Source organism: Coenobita brevimanus, chromosome 60, assembly GCF_032717465.1.
Source record: "Coenobita brevimanus isolate Jiangsu-jjx chromosome 60, ASM3271746v2, whole genome shotgun sequence".
Classification (NCBI taxonomy): Eukaryota; Metazoa; Arthropoda; class Malacostraca; order Decapoda; family Coenobitidae; genus Coenobita; species Coenobita brevimanus.
In genome coordinates this window covers 30,284,974-30,300,504 of record NC_137013.1, presented here as the reverse complement: position 1 = coordinate 30,300,504, position 15,531 = coordinate 30,284,974, and the positions used below count along the sequence as shown (strand labels likewise).

The 15,531-nt window shown below is 40.3% G+C and overlaps 1 protein-coding gene across 1 annotated transcript in view; it reads left to right on the top strand.

The window, feature by feature from the left end:
- Positions 1-12,517, top strand: part of per (period circadian regulator) — a 110,673-nt gene extending 98,156 nt beyond the window's left edge. Inside the window, exons 22-25 of the mRNA XM_080274848.1 lie at positions 510-603; positions 3,934-4,116; positions 6,712-6,846; positions 11,625-12,517. Of these exons, the coding sequence (XP_080130974.1) occupies positions 510-603; positions 3,934-4,116; positions 6,712-6,846; positions 11,625-11,768 (556 nt within the window). The 3' untranslated portion in view covers positions 11,769-12,517. The remainder of the gene's footprint in view (positions 1-509; positions 604-3,933; positions 4,117-6,711; positions 6,847-11,624) is intronic.
- Positions 12,518-15,531: the final 3,014 nt, after the last annotated feature.

The window sequence follows — 15,531 nt, the reverse complement described above, 5'->3', positions numbered from 1 at the left end:
TTATAGCTATTAGGGGATTTAGGTGAGCTAGAAACTTGTTTTTGGACTCATTTGGGTGGATTTTGGACTTGGTTGAGGGATCCCAAGGCTCCCAAACACATTATACCTTCTATGTTTTAACGTTCCCGGTAACTGATACCTCAGCTCAGCGATGGGTCTTCCCAAACACATCTCATCATTATATCAGGGACACCTTGTACCAAGTTCAGTGAGCTGTAGTTATGAGATAGGAATGAGTCACCATGGTTACTAGGTTAAGTCAGCCTCATGTTGTGACTACACATGGCCATAACTGCGCTGAAGTGGTTAGGGATCTTCATTAGGGTAGAACACATGCACTCTATTAGTGTTTAGAATTATAGTACGTGAGTGTGTAATGAACTTTAGCATCATTGTTAAAGTTGTTTAATTCCACCAATGGCATTTGCTGGTCACCTACTCTTAGGTCTGAATTTCCAAAACTGTCTGCCATATTCCACATCTTAAAACATTTTTCTTTGTACTTACAGTGACATGGTGTTGTCAGTGAGCAGCTCAACCTATTCTGCTGGCGAGTGCAAGTCCACAGATGATAGCTTACAGAACGTCTCAGAGAACAGCGAGGTACAGGCTCCATATGCCCTTCTCTCAGTACTGTATATCATTCTAGGCTCCTCTCTTTTTTATTATGATTTTGCATGGCTTCAACACTGGAATGATTTTTGTCAAGCTATGATATCAGACAGCAAAAACAGTGAGGTCTACAGTTGTCTTCTGCCCTTCATTCAGTCTGTGTAGGTTCATCTTATTTTCAGTGTGACTTTGCTAAGCTTCAGATGAAATGTATTTATTTTTTTTTTGTTTATTCATTCATTTATGTATTTTATTTTACTTTGTTATGACATAATGGCCATGTTATCATAACTGAGGGCTCAGTGTTGTAAGCAAGCTTGTAAGTTTGATGATAATTTATGGAACACCTGTACAGGTAGGTCCTGTTATACGACCACTCGATATACGAGAAACCGATGACATGACCTGGGTAAATTAGGGTCTGTTTTTGATATACGATCTCGAAAATCCAATGATACGACATTCAGTCTGGGGCAAGGTGTGAGGATTCTTAGCTCAGTCATCCCAGCAAACGCAGTCACTGCCGTTTTCTCTCAACCATGGAGAGAAATAGCAAGACAGCTCAGCTGCAGCGTTGCCAGATGTGCGATAATTATCACAAAATGCAATATTTTGGCACACTTTGCAATGTGCGATAGCATACATGCGATGATGCGATAACTTTCATAATTTCATATTCTGAAAAATAAATGGGGGATTGCAAAATTAACAAGTCTATTGTAAGACTAGTACAACAGTAGGATTTAGTAACTCATACAATAACCAGTATTATAGTCTGGTAGTTACTGAACAGTTAAACAAATTCAATAATGTTAATTAATCACTCCACATATAAATACATTAATTCTACAGTACCGGTAATTATGGATTTATGTGAAGAAATGCCTTTGTTTTTGAGTGCGATAATTTTGATCAAAAAACGATGATGTTAACATGCTGGGTACGATAATATGGGTTTGGGAATCTGGCAGCGCTGCTCAGCTGGCAACAGCCAGGTCAGCTTCCCACCTCCAGCACAACATTACCACCTATAGATGAGTGTTATGCATGTTGTATATGTGTAATTAATGTGCAGTCATGTTATTTGCATACTCTTTGCTCTTTCAGGTTGCCTTCTTAACAGTTCAGTAATATAGATATGTTTGTTGTGTTTGGTATCGTATATTTTAGCTTGAAATCTTACCTTTGATGGGGTCCTTGAACCCAGCCAATATTTTACCATTAGTTACGTGTTTCATCATGTGAGAATTCATTATATGACTATGTCAAATGGAACCTAACTGCTTGTATCTTCGGGACCTCCCTGTAATTGTTAAATGTGATCGGTCTGCATCTCACATTACAGTGTAGTCAGAAGAAATACAGAAAGGTTAGACATATTCCATCATCATCACATACTTCAGGAATTATCTTTAAAAAATTAGGGGCTTCTCCACACCAGAGTTCCCTCAGTTTTAATAGTAAAGCCCACAGGCACAGATCGTAAAACTGGTGATGTCGTATTATTTCATTGGCTGCTCTGTACGTTCCACTTGATTGAGTTTTCCAGTATTCATGTGAGTCACAATTGGAAGAGCTTTGGCAAGTCAGTAAACCTCAGATTCAGTGACTGCTGCACCCTGATTGCTGATGTTATAAAAGACTTATGTTTATATGCTTTAAATAAGCACATACAGTAGAAGTCCTATTTTTCGGCATCTATGGGACCAGGCAAGTGCCGAAAAATCAAAATTGCCGAATTATCAAAAACCCTACCCACTCAGTACCTTACATGTTTCGGTGAACACTATCATCACTACTCATATCATTACAAATGTGTTTGGAGAGAGTACTGTATACTGTTTGATACTGTACAATACTGTAATGAATACAGTACTATACATGAATATGAAAAATAAAGAAATTAGTGAACATGCTGTATATAAATATAATGGTACAGTAGGCCTACAAGTTAACATGCACTTACCTAAACTTATAGTAGGTTCCTTATTTACATATGTACAATAGAAGGGGTTGATTGGAGTTTGCTACTGCTGGAAGAAGCCCCCAGCAGTAGAAGGTCCTGCAACAGGCTCTAAGGACTCATGGAGAATTTCAAGACTGACGAATAAAATCGGAAAATCTGCCGAACGATCAGAGATTTTCGTAAATGGGACTATTTCTCAAAACTGCCGAAATGTCAGATTTGCTGGGGAATTGGATGCCGAAGAATTGGACTTTTACTGTATTTAGTCAAAAACATATCGTAATATTTCACCTCATCCCACCCCACCTTGGGTGGGAAAGGTGTTCAAAATTAAGATGGCGATGATGAATATTTCACCTCTACTACTACTTACTATCCCCTGCTAGCTAATATTCGTAAGCTGAGAGACTTGGTATGTGACTTTGCTCATAGAAGAATATGCAGTTTTTCAGGGAGGAAAATGATGGATATCCAATAAGTATAGACATTATAGGGTTGTAGGTTAACTTTCATCTGTGACTGCATAAGCACTAATTAATACTCCATTTGATTGATAGAGTTCATGGCAGAGTAAAGATGTTGTCATAAAATTGATGCTTTCTCCCACCTGAGCAAAGGGCATTCTTCTCGACTAAAAATAAAGAAGTGAAAATTCTTAAGTGTTCCAATAATTCTCAAGGTGTTCATGTCGGTACAGAATGCCATTTAATAATGCTTGGCTCAACTTGATAGGACTACATCTCATTTTCAACCCTGAAATTATTGTTTATGCTTGTTAAGATATATTCATTTGAAATATTCATCATAATAGGATGTTTATTTAATATATATGGAATTTGAATATTGTTGTGGATATGTGAAGCTACAGAACGTGGTGGAATTTTTTTGGCCTATCTGATGGAGCCAAGATTTTGAGGGCTTGAATGATGAGTGAAAGGAAGCGTGGCCCATTGAATTGGGCAAACTTTGGCTGTCTGGACATTGCCACTTCTCTCCCTCCCCTAGGGTGGGAAAGGAGGTCCAGATGATGATGATGATGATTAAATGGAAAGTATAATGATGATGGGTACATGGGATTATGAAGAAAATGTTACAGGGTTATATGCAGTAGTGTTCTGTGTTGGGCCAAAGTTGACACCGAATCTCATCGATTTTGTGTTATTCTTTTGCTTTACACACACACACACACACACACACACACACACACACACACACACACACACACACACACACACACACACAAACACACACACAAAACACACACACACACACACACACACACACACACACACACACAATATTTGGCAATACATCACCCCCAACACACGCACCCTCTCTGCCACCCCTCCTCACAGCAGGCGTCTGGTGAGACTGGGCAGCCTTGGACGAGGAGGAGGAGGCGACCGGTGCTGAGCGACCCCCCCTGGCTGGAGGACGTAAAAGTGACACCAGAACTGCTGTACAAGTACCAGCTGGAGACAAAGGAACTGGTTGATGTCCTACGACATGATATGGATAAGCTCAAGAATGTCAGACAGGTATGTTGGAAGTTTTGTCTCTGTGTTACAGTAAAACTTTGGAGTTGTGCATATTCAGGATTAACACTCTTAGGCTACTATGTCACTTGGCTAAGTATAATTTTATGGCATTAGCTGGAAAAGAATAATGTACTACTGTTGTCCTGATTGTAGAGAGTTAATGATGACAGTATTAACATTCAAAGACACTGAGTATTCACTCTCAGAAGAATAAAATCAGCTGGCATTATTGGTAGTAATTATCATTACTGTATGATGAGATTTCACACTACAGTTAGATGAGCACTATTTCCAAATCATTTGATTCATCATGTGAGAGAGTTTCCAAACCTCAGACATTATAGATAACCTTCATTAGCCCCTGCAATATGAGAGAGCTTCCCTAAGTTCATTAAATTTACTGTGCCACCTGATTGAAGGAGTTGGTGTATTACATGTTCATTTAGTAAATTGATGGTTCTCTATATTTAAGCACAGTGCATTTAGCCTATCTTTGCATAGTAGGCCAGCACAAATGTCTCATAGGTAATAGTTATGTGGTAAATGATCATTAGTCTTCACAGTAGCTCATAGTATTATTCTCAGTAGAAAGTAAAGCGAAATTTAACATTTAATGTTAAAATCTGTTTCATTTATGCAGGTTCGCTATTGGGCTCTCTGCTTATTTTATTTATTTATTTTTTTTTTTTTTAAATATAAATGAGTGTATATTTGTGCATTTTACCTCTTGTTTTTATTATTTTTATTATTATTATTATTAGAATATATAAATAACTCTCAAGGTAACAGTTTGTTCTCACATATTTGAGACTTTAAGTTAGGACTAACGGTACTGCCATCTCTGCATTTATACCTCTATGAGAAATGCAGCTGTGGAAGAGAGTGCTGAGGTCTCACACACACACACATGATATACAGGCAGTTCTTGTTGATATGTCTGGGAGATGTTATGAAGAATCACAGCTTTTAACTTACTGGTATAATTGTTACTGCAAATAGGAGGAAACTGACAAAGGAGCTATGGTATACACTGTATTTTGCACCAAGTAATGCTCACTGGCTTAAAATGTGCACCCATGATTTGACAGGGATTACTAAGAAAAAAAAAATCATTAATTTGCTAATTACTCATATTCATCATCCACCAGTAAGTTGTGAGGGCAAATATTTTATCATTAAATTTTAACATTAAATTATTTATTTTGTGGTAGGTAGGGGCGCTCACCATCCACTCACTCGATGTAGTGCTGCTGTTGGGGGTCTGCCCTTTCCTCTCCTCCATCCTTCTTTCCTTCCATCCTCTTCTGTCTTTCTTTCCTTCATTCTTTCCTCATCCTTCTGCCTACGGGTGACTTTGCACTCTCTCTTCTGTCTTTCTTTCCTTCATTCTTTCATCTTCCTTCTGCCTGTGGGTGACTCTACACTGAGTGACAAGCCAAATGGTTTCCTGTACACCAAGAAACCATTTACTACGCTGGGTGGTAACCATACGAGTATAACCAAATTGTGGCACCTGGTGGTTTAGTGGGTAATTATTGCATTCCAGTCGGATTCAGCCGGTGAAGGTTTATATCCAAGGGATGGTTGGAGTTGATTGCTTATGTAATGCCACTCAGGGATGAGTGAGGCTGGTCACTCTCATCTTAAATGTCGAGACCAAGTGCCTAGCCCCGGGCTCCTACGCTTCTAATGGGGCAATGTAGGATTGGATGATGGATGGATGGATTATTTATTGAAGTGGTAATGCACGAATATATAAATCTTTCACTGCCACATTATGCTTGCTGACAGGCGATCAGCAGTCTGATGTTTACAATCTGCTGATGCCTTTGACATTGTGCATTTGGTCCATGTGTGTACACATCAGACCCACAGAATGCATAGTTTAATGTTTATTTATGATGTATGTGTGATAATGCACACTCATCTGAGACTGCATTATTGAAATCATAATTAGTAATTAATAAGGCCACTGAAATGTTTATGGCTGTTGGTGGCCTTGGCTGTCATATTTTGTTGTTATTCTCACTATTCTGTCAAACAGGGTTTTATGGGTGCCAGTTGCCATAACCAATTGGCCAATCCCAAACCATGACCTTCGTGGTATAACAGACAGGGGGATTTTTGAGGCAAAATTTGTTTAGGGAAAGTGTGCATTATATGGTGGGAAATACGGTAAACATTAATTTTAGTAGGCAATTTTTCTGCACACCATTAGGCATATAGCTCATACTGTACTTTGGGAGATATTGGCACAGCAGTTATATACTGTAGGCAGCAGTGAATAGTCAATTTTTATTTAACATACTGGGAACCTGCCACCAAAATATAATGTCAAGAACTCAGTTTAACACCTTCAGTGTGATGACATACTTTATATTTTGTTACTGCCAGACATTCAGCATTAGTAGGACTTTTCAAACTGGAGGAAGTAGATATACCTTTCAGTAACCCCTTGACTACGAGAGGCCCATCCTGTGTTAAATAATATAGTTGGGTGGTAACAAAAATAAAGTAAAAAATTGTGTCATTAGATGTGAGGGTTAAATTGTGGACTTACTGTATTGTCTTACTCCTGACACTATCTCTTGGCAGCCATCATGGGTTGATGATCAGCTGTCATCACTTTACCATGAGCTGGAACTGGAGGGATCGAGTCCTAGTTTGCACTTGGAGGAGGGAGTGACCTCATCGTCAGGCGAGGACCAGGCTGGCACATCATCAGAAAAGGTACACACGCGCACACACATGCACACACACACACACACACACACACACACACACACACACACACACACACACACACACACACACACACACACACACACACACACACACACACACACACACACACACACACACACACACACACACACACACACACACACACACACACACACACACACACACACACACACACACACACACACACACACACACACACACACACACACACACACACACACACACACACACACACACACACACACACACACACACACACACACACACACACACACACACACACACACACACACTTGACACACACACACACTTGACACACACACACACACACACACACACACACACACACACACACACACACACACACACACACACACACACACACACACACACACACACACACACACACACACACACACACACACACACACTTGCCTTGCCTTGCCTTGCCTTTCCTGTTGTATATATACCTTGTGATCTTTAGAGAAATGAAGTCATGGAGTGGATGATAAGGCTGAATGGTTAGGAAATTGAGAATGGTAATGCCTTCAAATATTTAGGTAATATGGCGAGCAGGAACTAAAGTGTACAAGGTGAAGTTCAGGAGAAGGTACAGTAGGGAGGGAAGGTTACAGGCACACCGAGGGCAGTGTCCCTGCACATGTTCATTAATGCCTTCCTCTAATATCCTATATAACAGAGTCCAGCAAATATTATGCTTATCATAAAATGAATGCAGCTGTAGTTGGAACATGTCACATGAGTGGGGAAAAAAAAATTATTGATGTTCATCTCTTTCCTAATGCAGTCATGCAGTATTCCAGCTGGCCTGTGTGGTGTCTGTAAATTTTATCCCTTTTGGATATTTATTTTCCCCCAACCTTAGTTGAGAAAAAAGACGCCATTGCTGCTGTTGATGATGAAAAGTAACATGCCTTAGATTGACTGTGCTGTCAGGAGGTAGTGTATTTATAGGTCAGAGAAGTACAAAAATGTTGTTCTACAATATTTTGTTATTACTGTCTTAGTATAATCATTATAATATTAGTTGCACATAAATATACATGGTATAGAGGGGAAGACCGAGGATGAGGTGGAGGGATGGAGTTGAGAGGTATATGAGGGAGGGGAGAGTGAGTTGGGGGGAGGGTAGTCAAATGGTGGGTGACAGAGCGACTTGGAGGCGTTTTGTCTGCGGCCACCCTTTGCGGGATTAGGGCGTCGTGCTATAGATAGATAGATAGAGGGAACGGGGATCATGTTGAAAGGAGCCTGATTGATTATGTGCTCATAGAAAGGTCAGTGCTGGGAATGGTTGATGATACGAGGGCTGTGTGAGGACGATATGGAGGTCTGTCAGATCATATGATTATGGAATGTAAGCTCAAACTGAGAGGAGTGAGGTGGACCAAGAGAGAGAGAGAGGAGCAGTCAGGGAGAAAGACAGTGTCAAGAAGCTGAGGATCAAAGAAATGGCAGATGAATACAGGACCAAAGTAGAGGAGGAGTTAGAGGAGGAGTTGGAATCAGTGAATTGGAATGAAATGTGTCTGGAGAGCCTATGGATTGCATTTAGGAATTGCTTAGTTAGGAATGCTAAAGTGGTGTGTGGTGTGGCAAGATTATCAACAAAAAGGAAAGGTATGGCATGATGGCATGAAGAGGTTAAGAGAGCAGTGGAGGAAAAGAGGAAGAAGTGGCTAGAGTGGTTACAGAACAGGGGTTCAGTTGAAATAAGAACTGAATATGTTGAAAATAAGAAGCATGTAGAGAGACTAGTGAAGAGGAAGAAGAAGGAGGTAAATGATGATCTAGGAAGAAAAATGAATGCAAATTACTCTGAAAATAGGAAGTTATTCTGGAAAGAGATGTGGAAATGTAGAAGTGACAGCAGAAAGAAATGTGAAAGTATGAAGGATGTAAGTAGTAGATTATTAATCCATGGGGATGAAGTAAGGGCCAGATGGAAGGAATATTTTGAAAGCCTGATGAATGAGAATAGAGAGAGCAGAGCGGCTGTAAACGTGATTGGTTTTAGGGGTGTGCAGAGAAGGAATACAGTGCCAGGTAACTTGACATTCGCACAGGTGAAGAACGCTGTGAAACTGCTGAAAAATGGGAAAGCAGCAGGGGTTGATGAGGTGTATGCAGAGATGATTAAGTGTAGTGCAGATAGCGGAATGAAGTGCTTGTTGGAGATATGTAAGAAGGCATGGATGAACGAAACTGTGCCAGCAGAGTGGAAAAAGGCTGTGAGTATATCTCTGTACAAAAATAAAGGTGAGCAAAGTGAGTGCAAGAATTATCATGGCATAAGTTTATTGAGTGTGGTAGGGAAGATATATGGAAAAATTATTATAGAGAAAGTAAGAGATATATTAGAATCCCTAGTGAGTGATGAACAGGGTGGCTTTAGGAGTGGCAGAGGATGTGTGGATCAAATATTTGCAATGAGGCAGATAGTGGAGAAGACCTGTGAGAAGGACTGTAAGGTGTTTATGGCATTTATAGATGTGGAAAAAGCATACAACAAAGTAGACAGAGAAGAATTGTGGAAGGTTTTGCACATACAGTATAGATGGTAAGCTGCTAGGTGCTGTCCAGAGTGTTTTATGATGGTAGTGAGACTTGTGTAAGGGTAAATGGGCATCTGAGTGAATGGTTCGCTGTCATTGTGGGCAAGCAAAAAGATTGCGTGATGTCCCCATGGTTGTTCTATATATATGATATATATATATATCTATATATGGATGGATGGGGTGATGAGAGAAGTAAAGGGGCCATCACATGGGAGACTCGTATCGTCCAAACTGGCCTTGGATGTCCAAATTTGCCTCCGCGGGAGGGTCTTGGATGTCCATGGGTGGAAGGCCACCTGACCCATTCGTGGATGTCCATGGTCACCGTGGACATCCACGACATGGTAGTTTCCTTCTTCTCTATGGAGTTTACACGTAGCATGTGGCGTCTGCTATCTTGAACTCTGTAGTCAGTTGAGGTGATATATTATGATTACTTCAAAACCGTCAGTAAACTTTGTACTTTTAATATTTCTGTTTGTCATAGAAACTTTTTTTATATAACCAAAATGTGGCAAATATGATGGAATGTGGATTGATTGTTTACAAGAGAGACCCGCACACGTTGGAAAGGCATACTCGGGAAGAAAGCACTATGGTGCGGGTTTCTGTACTGGCTGCCTTCTTCACTCCGTGGGAGTCATTCTCTCATCCACCATGCCCTCCTTCTCCCTCTCCTTTGTCTTCTTGCAGAGGCTTCTTCCTCTTCCGGCAGCACCCATTGCAAAAGTCACAATCTAGTTCACGTCCATTGTTGTTGCTGATAAACACGTAGTCTGCTAGGGAGTTGGATGTGACCTCCCAGTCGCGTGGGGTGAACTCGGTGAAGAAGAAGGAGGTGGCTGTCAACGTCCATCTTGTGATAGGGTATGGACGTCCAAGCTCAGTTTGGACGTCCATTTTATGCTGCACAAAATGTTCACGGGTCTCTGTGGGATACCCGCTTAAAACCACTAGTAATGGAGAGATGGGATGGCATTGGTAATGAATGGTGATGGATGGAATATCTTAGATTTGTTGTATGCTGATGGTGGAGTGCTACTTGCAAACGCCGGACAAGAACATGGTAGACTAGTGCTGAGTTTGACTGATGTCTGTGAGCATCGTGCCTTGAGAGTAAATGTAGAAATGAGTAAAGTAATTATAATTGAGAGAGAAGGTGACTCCCAATGTGATGTTACAGTGAATGGAGAGGGACTGGAATTGGTGAGAGGGTTCAAATGCCTAGGTACAGGGATAGAAAAGCGAGGAAAATGTGCAAAAGAAGTGGAAAGTAGAGTGACACAAGGAAGGAAAGTAGCCAGTGCCATGAAGGCATTGATAAGAAACAGTTACTTGAGTGTTGCAGCTGTGCGAGGCTTACATGAAGGAGTGTTAGTGTCATCTTTAACATGTGGATGTGAGACAATGGTGTGGCAGGGGAATGAAAAGTCAGAAGTGAGAGCATAGGAGATGGGACTGCTGAGGAATGTATGTGGAGTACAGAGAGTGGATAGGATATGAAATAATGTGATTCATGACAGATGTGGAGTGAGGAAGTGGACACCAGAATCGAAGAGTGTACTGAGATGGTATGGTCTTGTGGAGAGAATGGATAATAACAGAGAGGTGAAAAAGGTATATCTGAGTGAATTTGAAGGAGGGAGGAGATGAGGTTGGCCAAGAAAGTGGAGGGTTATGGTTGATGAGTGTGTGAGGAAGAGAGGTTTGGAAGTCGGTGAGGCTAGGGAACTGACAAGAGATCGAGTTGGCTGGATGAATGTTGTGAGGAGAAGTGCATGGTCAGGGGTTTGGCAACCCATTTTGACATAACGCCGTTCAGATTGACTGTATCGGATACGTTTATGTGAAGCTACAGAATGTGGTGAAGTTTTTGATGTATCAGATAGAACCAGGATTCTGGGGGCTTGAATGATGATCGAATGGAAACATGGCCCATTGGATTGTGCAGACTTGGACTGTCTGGATGTTGCTACTCCTCACCCTGCCATAGGGTGGCAAAGGAGGTCATGATGATGATGATGATTGTCATTTAGGTGTAGGAAGTATTTTTAAAGGTACCTTCTAAAATCTAGTATATCCAGTGGTTTGACATAGTTTTAGAAGTTCCTTCCAGTGATCTGGCTTGCCCCAGTCCCAGTGATAACAGGCCACAGTATTTTTCCTGCTCTGTATAACTTGCAGGTGGTGTCACAGCGTCGGAAGCGGTCATCACAGTACTTCAGTAAAATGGCCATGCTGCATGAGGAAGAAGCACCCCTGCCCCCCACTGAGACCTGGCTGGAGGCCCGGCATCCAGCACCTGAAACATCCAGCTCATCCTCCTGAGACACAGCCATGGATGATTGGCTTGACTTGTGACCTGAAAATTGACAGCACTTGTGGCCCTAGGGTTGACTGAATTGTGACCTGTTGGTCGAGATATAGGTTAATCTGTGTGATCTGTGACACGTGAGTAGTCTAAATCTATAAAGTGAAGAGCTGGCCAGAAGTGTACACCTGAGTGCAGCTGTGGAATGATTTTGCCACCTGGTTATATGTTAACCATTACTTGGCTTGTCATTTGGTGAAAGATTTGGCTCGTTTATGAATTTGTTTAACTGAGACTGATAGAACCACAGACTAATGATGTGCTTGGTTTCAGTAATCTGGCCAAATTTGTGGTTACAGTGAATCCTTCAATCGAGTCATAAGATTCAGCATGGGTCATGATGTGTTCAGTGAACATCTCAGTCATGTTTAAGAGAACAGAGTTAATAATTCACATCATTTAAAGATTTCCTAATCGTCTCTTGCTTATACCGTTATGTACAATGTTTTCCCAAGAGTGTCATAAGAATTGTGTGGCAGGTAGTATATATCAGTCTTGTAAAAGGAAAGATTCTTTATGAAATAGACTGAATTGAATTATGGAATGGGAATGGTACAGTGCCTTTCTGCTTTAGGCCCAGAAACTGGCAGTTTCTGTAAAAGTTGTTGTCTGGTGCCAGTGTTCCCAGATTCATCCAGATATATTGCCTTGCAAGCGCTTAATGACGAATGCATACTAAGGGCTATATCATGGTATGTTGTGGACATTATACGATCTTTCCTTGAATATTTTCCCAAAATACTGTAGCAACTGATACCAAATCTGTTGTCAGAAAATTGGTGTGATCCCTGCCTCTGGTAATTGTGTAACTTGAAACATTGGCTGTGGCATGACACCAGCAGCCAGATGGTACATCACTGGTGTCAGAGGTTTAGGGAAAATAAACATTTTTACTTCAGGAATTTTTGGAGAAATACTTATCATAAATTGGGAAAGATCCATACACCAGAAAACCAGTCTGTCTGCTGTATTTACATGTGAAGCAAACTGGAGGACTTAAGACACCCCCTTTCATGTGTGTTTTGAAGACACCTTGCTAACAGGGCATGTTTTGGTTGACTAGTTCTCAGGTGGACAGGACGTAGCAGCCACCAGCTACCAAGTGAGGCAGAGTTTGTCATCTTGTGTCTGGTCACTCATCAAGCATAATCACACACTTTGTGCCACAAGGAAGAGAAAAAATTAAGTGAAATTTGGCAAGCACACCAGAGGCTACTGGAAATGCATTTTGAAAGGTATGTTGCTGCCATGCGGTCAGTGGCTTAACCCAAGAGCTAGTATGTCTGCTGTAGACCTGTTAAAGCAGAGCCACATTCCAAGCTTAACCCCTGCAACCTGGTGATGTAATTTACTACCAGATAATTTTATTCAGCTTAGTAGAGGTCTCTAGTAGTTAAGGAGTTAATGAAGGCAGTATCTAACACCTCCAATTTGAATGAACTTACTCAAATCTTTGGAGAAGCAAAAATAAGCTAAAAAAAAAAAAAAAAAAAAAACATCAGATTGAAGGGGTTAAACATGTAAACCCTCAGCCCAGTGAGCCTGTATTTTGCATCAGAGAGTCCCTTTCTGGTCACTGCAGCCATGGCCATTCATCCAGTCACTGGTCATCAGCTAGTTGTATAATTTTGTAAGTATTGTTTGGCATCATCCATTCCATCATCGTAATAGAGGCATAGGTGACAAGGTAATAGAGTGTGGTCCCTTAGTGGGTTGTACAGGTAAAACAAAAGGGGGGTTAGAAGGAAGATAAGATAGACACAGAGCACAGATAGTGAAACAGAAGATAGGAGTAGTAGACAGTGGTATGGTATAGGTTTAGTTATATGTTTGTGGGGAGCTGGTTTTTAGCTTGTGACCATCTACTTCAAAACTCTGGCTGTCACTGGGGCCATGTCAGGTGCATCATGAGGCCAGTTCCAAACTAACCAAGCTATCAGTTATCCAGTGGGTTGTATCTTTCCTTGTCACCCCCCCCCCCTCCCCTCAGCATTTACATATGATCATTTATTTTTACAGCCATATTCCTAAGCTGCAGTTTGGTGCCTCACAGATGTAGGGAACAAAATAGGACAAAAATGTTAGTTACTCTGGGGGGGGGGGGAACATGCAAATGCTTTCAAAATTTACATTGTTTTATATTGTCTATAGGATTTTGCATTTCCCACACATTTCAGACTAGCTAAGCATGTGGCTGTTAGGAGTCACTTCAGGAATTTTTTGCCTCTTCTGTTCATCGAAAATATAGACCAACTTTTTTTACACCTTGATAATGTACAATAAATAATGCACTTTAAACTTAGCACGACCAAGCACCTCAACTTACTTTCACAGCACTTTATGGCCGTAGTTATGTCGATTCCTGTATCATTTCTCTGGATGACATAATCAGGTGGAACTTATTACATTAGCTCACTTAAACTGGAGGTTTATAATTGAGCTAGTATCATACCACTTGTCATCCTTCATCCATGGGTGTGCTGCTTATTGTTAGTTGATTACTACCTGAACCAATTTTCTTATGTTTATAATAAATGAAAAATTTACTGAATCCTGTTTGGAAGTACTGTAGTCCAAACGTCTAATTCTGTCATACGTATACAAAAATATTTCCTTATTATTGACTACTGAGTATATCATATTTACAAAGAAATATATATGTTTATGAATTATATAAAATCATAATGAGGGATGTTAGCAAAGTCTAACACATCTTGTGTTAAAGAAGTCATAAGGTAATAGTTTTATTGTCAGATTAATGCCTGAGCTTAAGCATTTGAAGTCAGAGGATTATAATTTCTAGTGTAAATACTGTAACATGATAATTTTTACAAGCTTTTTACTGTGAGACATCACCATCATCATCATCATCATCCCAGCACAATTTCTTATATTTATATATGGGACTGAGGAGATTCAAAGTTCTGCTCCTTTGATCTCACCAGGGACGTGAGTCAGAGGAGAAAAGAATCCCCGGATTTATCATCATCATCATTCTGACCTCTTTTTTTCCCACAGAAGGATGGGGTGAGGTATTGTCCCAAAAGCAGGTACCCAGTGAAATGAGTCTGACACTCTTTCACTTACCACTCAAGCTCCTGGATTAAATCTGTAGTCATTGTGTAAATTTGACCCTCAGATTTCTTTGATCAGTTTTAAGACATCATTCCTGCCACTGTAGTGGGCTAAATGTTTGGCTGTGAATATTGCAAGCTACTAAGTTTGCTTGTAAATACTGTATACATATATTTATATATATATTTTCCTTGTAATAATGATGTACACATTGAGCAGTCATCTCATTCACTATGATGTATACATATGAATGTATGTAACATACCACTAACAATCTCAGGTGGGCAGATAATGAGACTCAGATATGTTCACTTAGAAATTTCTCACCTTTTTCGATCATCTGAATTTTGAAAATACTGATCCGCTTGTATTCTTAAGAATACTGATTAGTACAGAATTTGAATGACGTACATTCATGATTAGTTTTGTAATAAAACCATTACCCAGTAACAGACTTTGATATCCCAAGTTTTGCATGAATGAAAACCATACTGATAAACTAAATTAAGATCAAACTTACAATAATATTGAGCTCAGGAAGCTTTCTCACACCACTTCCTTAGCACTGTAATATGCTGTATCATTCTCTTGTGTATTATATACAGTATATATCTCTTTAATCCCTTCACTCTGATAATGTTTTGC